A 13,438-nucleotide genomic window follows, 5' to 3' on the forward strand; every position below is an offset into this window, starting at 1 on the left:
TCGGACGGCCGAACGATCGCGCGATTTGTCGAAATTTTGTGTTTTGCATTGCGCGGCCGGTAATAAAGTTAATTAGTTCAGTGCGTGTTGGCTCTTGTTTCGGACGGCTGAACTATCGCGCGATTTGCCGAAATTTTGAGATTTGCATTCCGCGGCCGGTAGTAAAGTTAATTAGTTCAGTGCGTGTTGGCTCTTGTTTCGGACGGCCGAACGATCGCGCGATTTGCCGAAATTTTGTGATTTGCATTCCGCGGCCGGTAGTAAAGTTAATTAGTTCAGTGCGTGTTGGCTCTTGTTTCGAGTCAGCGGATCGACCGGTCGTCGAAGTTTAGTTTTGCTTTGTGTGGGTGAGTTAATAAATCAGAAAGTGAAAGTTTGTTTCTTGTCCGGTCGTGTTTCTCCAGTCAGCGGATCGACCGGTCGTCAAAGTTTAGTTTTGCTTTGTGCGGGTGAGTAAATAAATCAGAAAGTGAAAGTTTGTTTCTTATCCGGTCGTGTTTCTCCAGTAAGCGGATCGGCCGGTCGTCGAAGTTTAGTTTTGCTTTGTGCGGAAGGCAAAACGATCGGCCGGTCGTCGTAATTTTGTTCTGCTTTGCGCGGGTGAGTGAATAAATCAGAAAGTGAAAGTTTCAGACAGCGAGAGTGTTATTTCCCATCCCATAGATCGCATCACTTACCGAAGTGAATCCAGATAAATTATCCTTTGTAACTAAAACGATATCCTATCCCAAGACAATCGTGGAGATGCAGAGGTGTTCTCGGTCTCTAGTAGCAACGAGAGTCGGACTAACAACTTCCTATATGACCGTAAGGACGTGGCCGGCGCCGTTATTGACTTTAGATATTTGAGCTCCCGAAACGTGTACATTGAGAATGGGTAGCTAGTCCCAAGCCCCATTTATTGTGTTCTCTGTACAATTTCGCAAGTTCTAGTCAATCACGGAGTAGCAACTACGAATTGTGCGGTCATAATGCTCATGCTCATGCTCATGCTCAATGATGAGTAACTCCTGGTAACTTATGAGTCATTTTCGGTAATTTATGAGCTTTCAGTCACATTTTGGCCAATTTCTGGAAAGTAAAGAGTCGCTGCTGCTCAATTGTAAGTCCCTTCCAGGGATTTTTCATCATTTTAGTCACATGTTGATAAATTTCCACAAAGTAAGTTGTCACTTATGTTCGCTTAAGAATTACTTTCACACATTTCAAATTAATATCAGCAATATAATACAAACCAGCGAAAGATATCTACCAAAAATAATTTACATGTAATTCTATTCTAATAAATATCAGACGTCATACAGGTATCAAAAAATTCTCAAAATGGTCAGATATTTATTTAAAACTCAGCTAGACTGAAATAAAAAATCAAACAATACGAGAATGCCGTCGCCATTCGATTTTTATACCTTTCAGGTGTCCCACTGCACGAGACACTATTTTTAAGCATGTATCAGAAAAGAGTAACATATTGTTTACACACCAAACGACTTAAAAGCAAAGGACACATTTTAAATTCAAAAGAGTTCGTTCAACTTGCATATGGTGGTCACTTCCTACAAATAATCATGAGTGTCACTTGCCGATTAACATACAAATGGACTCATTATATGTATTCAAAGTGGAGTCCAAACTCCACATATAGAGAAGTCACGTTCAGTATTTGATCACGAGCATTTTTTGGAGATTTAACTTTCAAAGCTCGATACTCTATTTCAATAATAAAATCGACATCTGTCACACAAAGAGTAAGAACTTTATAAATTTAATCACGGTCTTCTTTTGGTGATCATTCAACTAAATCGGGCAACAACTTGTCAATACTAAGAAGGGCGTTCTTAATATACACAGAGAAGTCGCTTTCAGCATTTATTCGCAAGCATCTTTTGACCGTCAACCTATTAAAGCAAGGGACACACTTTTAATTTTATAAATCTGTCCTTCACATATACAGTGGTGTAATTAATCATTAAAAAAAAACTTATTTTTGAAAGTCAACAAAATATAAGAGTCCTATTTTGATTGTTTTATTGAATTCAAAGCATTCGAACGGACATTTCACTATCAAAAAAGTAACGAGAACGATCTAGACATACTTTCCAGTTACATTGTGAACTTCCTCATCAAAAGACAAAAAATGACAACAATAGTAAAAACACAAAGACTATTGTCAACACTGGATCTCATCAAAGCTGCACAGGACTTCTCAACGTGATTTGAAAACATTAGATGATATTGGCGAATGTTTAGATATCTTATAGTGATAGCATTGGATGTCTCACAAAGCGAAACTATGACTCACCGAAGCAAACCAATAAGAGCGAAAAAAACAATCCTGCTACACTAAATCTTATGAACGTCCCACATTATTCAAATATCATTTAAAAACTGTTTGAACATCCGCGAAATGAAAACTACAAATCAAAAAGTTCCACAGCCCAGAATTAAAAATCGATCACCGTTGTGTTCGACTTAATTAAGAAATCAACATTGAAATCAAATTATCGACCATTACAATGGAGCCCTAATGATAATTCAAATGATTGATGCTTGCCTTGTAGTTTTCCCCTAGCACTATTCGCCAGCGATGATGTTATGTCTTTCAGTCGTATTTGCAAGTCAGGCGCGAACCATTTCACGTTATCATTGCCTCGGTTCCGCCATTCGCCGATTCCCATTGCCCTTCCAAGGTAATTTATATTTACATTTATCCACCCGGCAACAACAACAACGGCGGCGAAACTACACCTCACAGCTGTGTCAGAATAGTAATGGTTATTTTGTTGCCGCCTTTGTATTCTCGCTCGAAATATTATGGAGGTTAACAGCTTGTGCGAAAAAGAAGAAAAAAAACTCACACTCCCATTTCCTATCCAACTTCTTCCGTTCGCCAAGAAAGCAAACGTATCTTGTTACCCACTTTCGTATACTATTTATACCGACGAAAACCCATTTGCCGTTCTGTTCCAAACTCGTCCGATGCGAACAATAAAACATCATCGCCGTATGCCCCCCACCAAACGATGACCTCTTTCAACAGATGTTTTCCCTTTGTCTCTCCGTCCCGTTTCAGGTTACTCCCAGGACATCTCGCACCACTTCACCGCCTACCTTCCCAAGCTGGAACACGACGGAGGCTATCCGCAGCAGCAAACGACGCATTACATCCTGCCGCCCACGCCGACGTCTCCGCCTCGGTCGCCAGAAGATCCACACCGAAGTCCCACTCACATCAGCGCCTCGTCGGTGAAGAAGCATCTCTTCAGCAGCTCCGGAACGGCGCTGTCTCTACCCCCCAAGAAAAAAGACATCTACCGGCCGTACTCACTGGACGACAGGCCCCGAAACTACGAGATCCGAATTCCGGCCGAAGAGGACCTGCACGCGGCACATGCCATTCTGGACCTCAGCGCGTCCACCGCATTTCTTCCACCTCCGGCACCACATCAACTCTTGCAGCATCACGCGCAGCAGTTGATTCACCAAGAGGAACGACTTCAGACCGTACCCAGCTCGCTGGGGTCGCCGGAACAAAACGAAAACAAAAACAGCACAAACACCCTCGACGATGAAAAACCCTGCAAAACCGTTGCCTACACGTACGAAGCATTCTTCGTGAGTGACGGCCGATCGAAGAAGAAGATCAGTGACCCCAAAATAGTGCTGGAAACCAAGGCCAAATACACCTGCACCGAGTGTGGAAAGCAGTACGCTACCTCGAGTAATCTCTCACGACACAAGCAAACGCACCGAAGTCTTGACTCGCAATCGGCGAAGAAGTGCATGACCTGCGGCAAGGCGTACGTTTCCATGCCGGCCCTGGCGATGCACGTCCTAACGCACAAACTATCCCACAGCTGCGGAGTCTGTGGCAAACTCTTCTCGAGACCTTGGTTGCTCCAAGGTCACCTGAGGTCACACACTGGCGAGAAACCGTACGGCTGCGCACACTGCGGAAAGGCCTTCGCCGATCGGTCCAACTTGAGGGCGCACATGCAGACACACTCCATCGACAAGAACTACCAGTGCCAACGGTGTCTCAAGACGTTCGCGCTGAAGTCGTACCTCAACAAGCACTTGGAGTCGGCCTGCTTCAAGGAAGATCCCAGCTTGGGCCCGCCCCCAGTGCTCTGCTCGAACAACAATCTGGACAACATCGACAACAACAACAGCCACAAACTGATGGGCGGAGTGTCCCTGGTGGACAAACTCGCGGCGCATGTGCAGGTCAAGAAGGAGAACAACAACGATGAAGCTTTAAATCAAAACTTTGCCACCCTGGCGGCGGCAGCAGCGGCCAGCAGCGGAGTCGCCACCAGCAATATACTTGTGATGAAGAACGTGGCCGGCAGTTTGCTGGCGAGTAGCAATAGCCTAAGCAATAGTGGTTCGGCTCCGGCCCGGACCGCCACCATCCTAACAACGAACCCGACGGCTGCAGCGGCCGCTGTCCTCGGCGCCGTCAACGGAACCACGGCCATCCTGACGACGGGCAGCCATCCGACGGCGACGGCTGTCCACATAAACGTCAACTTCAGCGGGTAACCGATAGTGGATGCGGCCACCCTGGCCGCCACCAAGGCCTACCGCATCATTTTGAACTAGGTCGGACGGGTGGCCCGACACCGACAGCAGCCGCCACTTTCTAGCAGTTAGTGCAATCGCTTTGCGAAGTGTAGAAATAGTTTTTTTCGAAGAGGGTTTGATTTTTGAACAGGAGTGTGCGGAAGCAGTTTGTAAGTAGCGTTTCCATTTTTAAAACAAGCAACTTTTACAACCTTTTTTTTCTGTTTCGATTATAATCCCATAGTTTTTAGTGCAACAAACAACACTTGTATACACGAACAAACAAACAAACAGAAACACACTTAGACAACATGCAAAACAAGATTTAACGAAAAGAAACGTCAAACGAACAAGTATTTACGGATGAAATCCAAATAGGAAATAGAAGCATTATCCCGCAGTAAAAGCAATCCCAAGAGCAATTAATCGATTCAATTAACCTAGTGGTACTACCGTTTTCAATTATGCGTTGACCTTTTAACACAAACCCTGTAGAAACTGCTTTCAACCTTTAAATCACATGTACTTATTATGCAACCAAAGCTAAGAGCATCGAATGCAAGTGTAGGAAAACAGTTAGTGAAACAAAAAAAAAGTGAGGTTATGTTTAAACAGAATTGAAACAAGTTAATTACAGCATTTCAAAATTGTAAGTGAAGGCAAAGGTATCGCTCGCTCGTTTGACACCCGTTCCCCGAGGGGTTCGCCAGCCCGTTTGAGTTGACGTGGCGCCGCCGGAGGAGCCAAGCAACGGAAACACAACTCAGCTTTCTTATCGCCGCGCTATACTGCCGTTCCCGAAAATGAAAAGCACAAAAAGCGAAACCAACCGCAGCAAGACGGGAAGTAAGAAAAAATCACAAGAATTTTGAGGTTATCAGCAGCGAACCGAGGGGCCAGCAGTGTCAACTGATGAAGGTAGGCTTGTTAGGTTCCGTTATCGGAGTCACCCCCCACTCCGGTCCCCCATTCGTCAACGTTCTCCGGGAGATAGATCGGAAACTCCGACAGAAAACATGGCAAGGCAAGGGTGACACATCTGCGGGCATGGGAGGGAGGGAGAAATAAATGGTGAACCCGAAGAGGTGTGCAGGCAATTTAGGTGATGGGGGGGTGAGGGATGGAACTGATAAGTCAGTCAGAGTGTAATCGGCGCGGAGACGAATGTTGGTGGTTGTCGAAGTGACAATGGGAGGAGATGCAGGTGCGAAAGAAGTTGTGTACCACGTGGCAGGTCTCCAATTTGGTTGGCGGTGAACGCGTGACCACAGGGACTGCTGTTGCAGTGTGACAATTGATTGCTGATCATAAAAGTGACCTTTGTGTCAATCTTAAAAAAGGTTTTATATTGAAAGTGGACGAATATTGTTTAGAGTCGATATTCCATCGGAAGAAGTCATCGCCACGCAACATTAATCGTTTTTGCGATTGGATCGGCTTACCACCTTCCAGAACTACTTGTGCAAAAACACAGAAAAAATTCTCCACAAGCAATTTTCCCATTAATCATTCACTTTCGATCCTTCTTCTGGTTTACCTCACCGTGGTCGTCTTTAGCGTCGCTTCCCTCGTTCTCGTAATCATCGTCATCATCATCATCACCGTTGTCGCTTCCGGCGCCCAATCCTCCTTATTCGTGTGCAACATCGTCTCCGGCGCGACCTGACTCCCAGCTCTAAGTGGCGAGCTCTACATGGAACGTGCGCCCCCCCGTCCCAGGAACTATTTATTAGATTTTATTCAATTATTTATTCATCGTTCGTGTTGGGTACACTCCCTGCTGCTGTTGCTGTCCCTCGGCTGGACAAGTTCGGTTTGTTTTTTTTATTCTGCCACCGGCACACTACTGGCTACTTAGTACCTTCCACGCTAGTTAGGGCTCGTTATCGTTGTCACGATCAGTGCTCCCAGTTGGCTACCAGTGCGTCGAATGGTAACTCATTTAACGACAGACGGATGGAGAAAGGAAGTGCTTGCCTGCTGATAAAAAATGCATTTGCTAATTCGCAGGATTATGTGATAAATCAACATGTTTCGCCTGAAAATCGGTTCAAATCCATGTGAGTTGCTGAAAACCGATCAATCGATGGTAACTCATGCCATGTACGACAACAAGCGATGGAACTCGTCACTTGCATGTCAATTTGTTTAAAATGCATGACTTTTTCAAAAGTTTGCTGAAACATTGAGATTCTGAGAGAATGCCGACTGAGCAAATACAGATCGAATTCAAATTGGGATTCTGAGCGAATTTCTAAATGAGATTCTGAGCGAAATTGGGATTCAAAGCGAACTTCTTCTGGAATTTTGAGCAAACTCCGATTGGGTTTCAGAACGAACTCCGACAGATATTTGGAAAGAATCCCAACTGGGACGCAGAGCAAATCTTGATTGAGATTCTGAGCAAATCAAACTGGAATATGGACTGAACTACTGGGATTAAGTACGAATCCCGGCTGAGATTAGAACCGAATCCAGATTGGGATTCAGAGCAAATCGCGTATGGAATTCTGAGTGAACTCCGACAGGTATTCAGAGTGAATCCCGACTGTGATTCTGAACAAATTCCGACTGGGATTCCGAGTAAGTTCCATCAGGGATTCAGAGTGAACTCTGACAGATATTTAGAAAGAATCCCGACAGGGATTCAAACAAATCTGGATTGATAATCTGAGTTTATTCAAACTTGGATTTGGAAAGAAGCACGGCAGTGATTCAGAGCAAATTCCGACTGGAATTAAAATCAAATTCCTCTGCGAGTCAATGCGAATTCCGACTGGGATTCAGCGCAAACTCCGACAGGGATTTAGAGTGAATCCCGACTGGAATCCGAAGCGTATCCGGATTGAGATTCGGAGAGAACTTCACACTAGATTAAAAGCGCTTTCTGACAGGGATTCAGAGCGAACTCCGACAATGATTCCGAGTGAACTACGACAGGGATTTTGAATGGATCTGAATTGGGATTCAGAGTGAACTTCAACTGGGATTCAGAGCGAATGCTTTCCGGGTTTCAGAGCAAACTCCGACAGTTATTCAGAAAGAATCCCAAATTCAGAGTTAATCCCGGCTGGATTTCGGAACGTATCCGGATTGAGATTCCGAGTGAACTTCAAATTAGCTTAAGAGCGCACTCCGACGGGGATTCAGAGAGAACTCCGACAGTGATTCCGAGTGAACACCGACAGGGATTTTGAACGGATCCGGATTGGGATTCAGAGTAAACTTCAACTGGGATTCAGGGCGAATTCCATCTGGTATTCAGAGAGAACTCCGACAGGGATTCAAAGTGTATCCTGACTGGGATTCAAAGCGAGCTCCGACACAGATTCAGAGATAACTCCGACAGATATTCAAAAAGAATCCAAACTGGCATTCAGAGCGAATTCTTTCCGAGTTTCAGAGCAAACTCCGACAGTTATTCAGAAAGAATCCCAAATTCAAAGTCAATTCCGGCTGGATTTCGGAGCGTATCCGGATTGAGATTCCGAGTGAGCTTCAAATTAGCTTAAGAGCGCACTCCGACAGGGATTCAGAGAGAACTCCGAAAATGATTCCGAGTGAACACCGACAGGGATTTTGAACGGATCTGGATTGGGATTCAGAGTGAACTTCAACTGGGATTCAGGGCGAATTCCATCTGGTATTCAGAGCGAACTCCGACATGGATTCAAAGTGTATCCTGACTCGGATTCGAAGCGAACTCCGACAGAGATTCAAAGAGAACTCCGACAGATATTCAAAAAGAATCCAAACTGGGATTCATATCGAATTCTATCCGGGTTTCAGAGCAAACTCCGACAGTTATTCAGAAAGAATCCCAAATTCAGAGTCAATCCCGGCTGGATTTTGGAGCGTATCCAGATTGAGATTCCGAGTGAACTTCAAATTAGCTTAAGAGCGCACTCCAACAGGGATTCAGAGAGAACTCCGACAATGATTCCGAGTGAACACCGACAGGGATTTTGAACGGGATTCAGAGTGAACTTCAACTGGGATTCAGGGCGAATTCCATCTGGTATTCAGAGCGAACTCCGACAGGGATTCAAAGTGTATCCTGACTGGGATTCGAAGCGAACTCCGACAGATATTCAAAAATAATCTAAACTGGGATACAGATCGAATCCGGGTTTCAGAGCAAACTCCGACAGTTATTCAGAAAGAATCCCAAATTCAGAGTCAATCCCGGCTGGATTTCGGAGCGTATCCAGATTGAGATTCCGAGTGAACTTCAAATTAGCTTGAGAGCGCACTCCGACAGGGATTTAGAGAGAACTCCGACAATGATTCCATATGAACACCGACAGGGATTTTGAACGAATCCGGGATTCAGAGTGAACTTCTACTAGGATTCAGAGCGAACTCCGACAGATATTCAAAAAGAATCCAAACTGGGATTCAGAGCGAATCTAGATTGAGATTCTGAGCAAATTCAAACTGGGATTTGGAGCGAGCTCTGACAGGGATTCAGACTGAATCCCATCTGGGATTCTGAGCGAATTTCGACTGGGATTCTTAGAGAATTCTGACTGGGATTCGCAACAAATATTGACTGGATTTCAGAGTGAATTCCGACTGGATATCAGAGTGAGTTCCGACTGGGATTCAAATCGAATCCAGATTGGAATTCTGAGCGAATTCCGATAGCAATTCAAAGCGAATTCTGAGTAAACTTCGACTATAGGATTATGATTAAATTATGACTGGGATTCGGAGCGGGTTCTGACTGAGATTCAGAGCAATTTCAGCCAGTTCTGACTGAGATTCAGAGCGATTTCGTTATGGGATTCGGAGCGAATTCTATGTGGGATTCAAAGTGAACTCCGACAAATATTCGGAAAGAATCCTAACTGGGACTCAGAGCGAATCTGGAGCAAACTGCGACAGGGATTCCGAGGGTATCAAAAATGAAATTCTGAATAATTTTCATCTTGGTTTCAGAGATTTGGATTTTCATTGAAGTCCGACTGGGATTAACATCAAATCCCGACTGAAGTTTAGAGCGAATTCCTACTGGGATTCAGCGCGAACTCCAACAGGGAATCAGAGTGAGTACCGACTGAGATTCTGAGCGTATCCAAAATAGAATTCTGAGTGAATTTCATTCTGGATTCAGAGCGACCTCCAAATTTCAAATTGAATACCAACAGGGATTTTTAACGGATTCGAATAGAGATTCTCAGTGGAATTGCGACTGTGGATAACAGCGAATTTCTAATAGGATTCGGCTTGAACTCCGACAGAGCGAACTCCGACTGGGATTCAGAGTGAATCGCATGCAAAATGGGATTATGAGTGAATTTCATCTTGGATTCAGAGCGATCTCTGACAGGATTTGAAAGCGAACTCCGACAATAATTCAGAGTAAACATCGGCAGGAATTTTGAACGGATCTGTATTGGGATTCTCACTGAATTCCGACTGGGGTTAACTTCGAACTCCGACTGAGATTCCGAACGAACTCCTATAGGGATTAAGAGTGAATCTCGTCCGGGATTTGGAATGGAATTCTGAGTGAATTCCGACTGGCTGTCAGATTAAACTCCGAATCAATATTCAGAGTGAATTTTGACTAGGGTTCTGAACGGATCGGGAATGGGATTTTGATTGAACTTTGACTGGGTTCTGAGCGACCTTCAATCGAGATTCTGCGTGAACTCCGACAGGAATTCAGAGCGATTTCCAATTGTAATTCAGAGCACATCCCGACTAGAATTCAGATTGAATCACGACTGGGATTCTGAGCGAATTCTGACTGGGTTTCAAAGCGAATTCCATCAGACCGATCTTCGACAGATATCAAGAAAGATTCAGAGCGAATCTGGGTTGAGATTCTTTGTGAAGTCAAACTTGGATTTGGAGCGAACTACAACTGGAATTCAGAGTGAACTCCGAAAGCGATGGGGTTCAGAGTGAATACCGACAGGGATTAAGAAAGAATCCGGATTGGGAATTTGAGTAAATTCCGACTGGGATTCAAAAAGAACTCCAACCCGACAGGGATTCAGGGTGAATTGCATCTCGGATTCTGAGCGGATGATTTCTTACTGTGATTCAAAGCGACCTCCAACAGGGATTCAGAGTGAACTCCGGCAGGGATTCAAAGTGAATTCTGTCTAGGATTCTGAGCGGATCTGGAATGGGATTCTGAGCGGATCCAAAATGGGATTCTGACTGATTTCTTACTGTGATTCAAAACGGTCTCTTAAAGGGTTTCTAAGCGAACTCCGACAGGGATTCAGCTAAAATCCCGACATGGGTTCGGAACAAATCACGATTTGGATTCAGATCAAACTCCATCTAGGCTTCAGACTGAATCTGGATTAGGTCTGACCTATATTTGACTGGGATTCAGAGCGAACTCCGACCCGGATTCAGGGTGAATTCCGTCTAAGATTCTGATCTGATGGGATTCTGATTCAATTCCTACTGAAATTCAAAGCGACCTCCAACTGGGATTCAGAGTGCGCTCTGACAGGGATTCGAAGTGAATTCCGTCTAGGATTCTGAACGGATCCAAAATGGGATTCTTAACGGATCCGTAATGGGATTCTGACTGATTTCTTACTGTGATTCAAAGCGACCTCTTACAGGATTTCTAAGCGAACTCCGACAGGGATTCAGGGTGAAATCCGATTGAGATTCAGAGCAAATCCTGACTTGAATTCAGAGTGAATTCCGACTGGGATTTAAAGCGAACTCCGACGTGGATTTGGCTAAAATCCTGACATGGGTTCGGAACAAATCCATATTTGGATTCAGATCCAGCTCCATCTAGGCTGGATATCTGGTAAATCTGGATTAGGCCTTACCTTATTTTGACTGGGATTTGGAGCGAACTCCGACTGGGATTTAGGGTAAATACCGTCTAAGATTCTGAGCGGATCTGGAATGGGATTCTGATTGAATTCCTATTGGAATTCAAAGCGACCTCCAACAGGGATTCTAAATGAACTTTGACAGGGATTCTAAATAAACTCCGACAGGGATTAAGGATGAAATCCGATTGGGATTCAGAGCAAATTCCGACTTGAATTCAGAGTGAATTCCTATTAGGATTTGAAGCGAACTCCGACAGGGATTCAGCTAAAATCCCGATATGGGTTACGGACAAATCCCGATATGGATTCAGATCAAACTCCATCTAGGCTTCAGAGTGAATCTGGATGAGGCTTGACTCAATTTTGACTGGAATTCAGAGCAAACTTCGACAGAGACTCAGAGCGAGCTTCGACAGGGATTCAAAGTGAATTCCGTCTAGGATTCTGAGCGGATCTGGAACGGGATTCTGAGCGGATCCGGAATGGGATTCTGATGGAATTCTTACTGTAATTTAAAGCAACCTCCAACAGAGATTCACAGCGACCTTCAACAGGAATTCTGAGCGAACTCAGCTAAAATCCCGACATGGGTTCGGAACAAACCCCGATTTGGATTCAGATCAAGCTCCATCTAGGCTTCGAATCTGGATTAGGTCTGATTTAATTTTGACTGGAATTCAGAGCGAACTCCGACAAAGATTCAAAGTGGAATCCTTTTAGGATTCTGAGCGGATCTGGAATGGAATTCTGAGCCGATCCGGAATGGGATTCTGAATGATTTTTTACTGTGATTCAAAGCGACCTCCAACAGGGATTCAGAGTAAAATCAAGAGCAAATCCCGACTTGAATTCAGAATGATTTCCGTCTGGAATTTATGGCGAACTCCGACAGGGATTTGGCTAAAATCCCGACAGGGGCTCGAATCAAACTCCAGCTAGGCTTCAGAGTGAATTTGGATTAGGTCTGACCTGATTTTGACTGGGATTCAGAGCGAACTCCGACATGGACTCAAAGCGATTTCCGACTGGATTTCAGAGCGAACTATGACAGTGATTTGAATTGAACTCCGACGGGGATTCATTCCTGTCAAAAATGATCTGCCATGAGAAGCACTTTTATCAATCGAATGTCAACTTTGATCAATGAATCGATAAAAACGATATTTTTAGTGACAATAAGGGCCATCTAAACTCCAACTCTTTTTCTTCAAAATCTTAAGTAAGAATTTTCTGTCAACTTTTATATTCTGCAAAAGGCACTCGTTCTCTCCAAAGAGTTTAGTTCAAACGCAAAGTAAAAACCAGTAATTCGTCCAATCATTGTAAATAGTGTGGATTTTAAGTCTCAGCGCAAATAAAATTTGCCCAACCCTTGGTCCGTTCCCATGTAAAACAAACGACAAGAAGTGTAAACGATAAGAACTGTTTGAATCGAAACTGAATCGAAAAGTTTATTTTGTTAGTCAAAAAGTTATTGATCCCGTTCTGTTTTCTGTACGAGTGGTGTCGAATTGTGTAGAACTGAAAGAATGAATGTGGAGCAGCATTAGGTCATAGGTCATTACTCGTTAAGGAGGGAGGGCTACAACTAATTAAAATTGAAAAAGGGCAACTACACTAGTCGATAAGAGTGCGGGCGGTCAATATGGAACAAAATGGTTAAAATAGTTGACGCCGCTGCGGTTTTAGAGTTAGTAAAAAAAGATAATAATCGCTAGAGTTGTAAGCAATGCAAATTTATTTGAATTAAACTCGAGAAAAGAAAATCTAGTCTTCGCCTAGTCTTTAACAGGAAAGGTATCATTGAGTTCGATTGATAAATTCATTCACTATTTTGCGAACGGTTTCTTTTAACTATACGAACAGATGAAAGATCAAATTAGTTCGAGCTTAGATAATTAATACTAAGGATAATTATTAAGATAATTATTAATCTAAGGTTCGAGGCAGTCGTGAATAAAAGTAGGATGAAAACGACATCCGCCTAATAAGACTCATTTGATCGTTTTTCTGTCAAATTATTTAACTCGATATTGTGCCGTTCGTAAAAC

At 43.8% G+C, this 13,438-nt stretch overlaps 1 protein-coding gene across 1 annotated transcript in view; it reads left to right on the forward strand.

The window, feature by feature from the left end:
* The window catches only part of LOC134204760 (zinc finger protein 700-like), a 51,688-nt gene extending 42,012 nt beyond the window's left edge, over positions 1 to 9,676 (forward strand). Inside the window, exon 4 of the mRNA XM_062679571.1 lies at positions 3,041 to 9,676. Coding sequence (XP_062535555.1) covers positions 3,041 to 4,545 — 1,505 coding nt within the window. The 3' untranslated portion in view covers positions 4,546 to 9,676. The remainder of the gene's footprint in view (positions 1 to 3,040) is intronic.
* The last annotated feature ends 3,762 nt before the right edge of the window (positions 9,677 to 13,438 follow it).

This window comes from Armigeres subalbatus, unplaced genomic scaffold (genome assembly GCF_024139115.2).
Source record: "Armigeres subalbatus isolate Guangzhou_Male unplaced genomic scaffold, GZ_Asu_2 Contig86, whole genome shotgun sequence".
Taxonomy (NCBI): Eukaryota; Metazoa; Arthropoda; class Insecta; order Diptera; family Culicidae; genus Armigeres; species Armigeres subalbatus.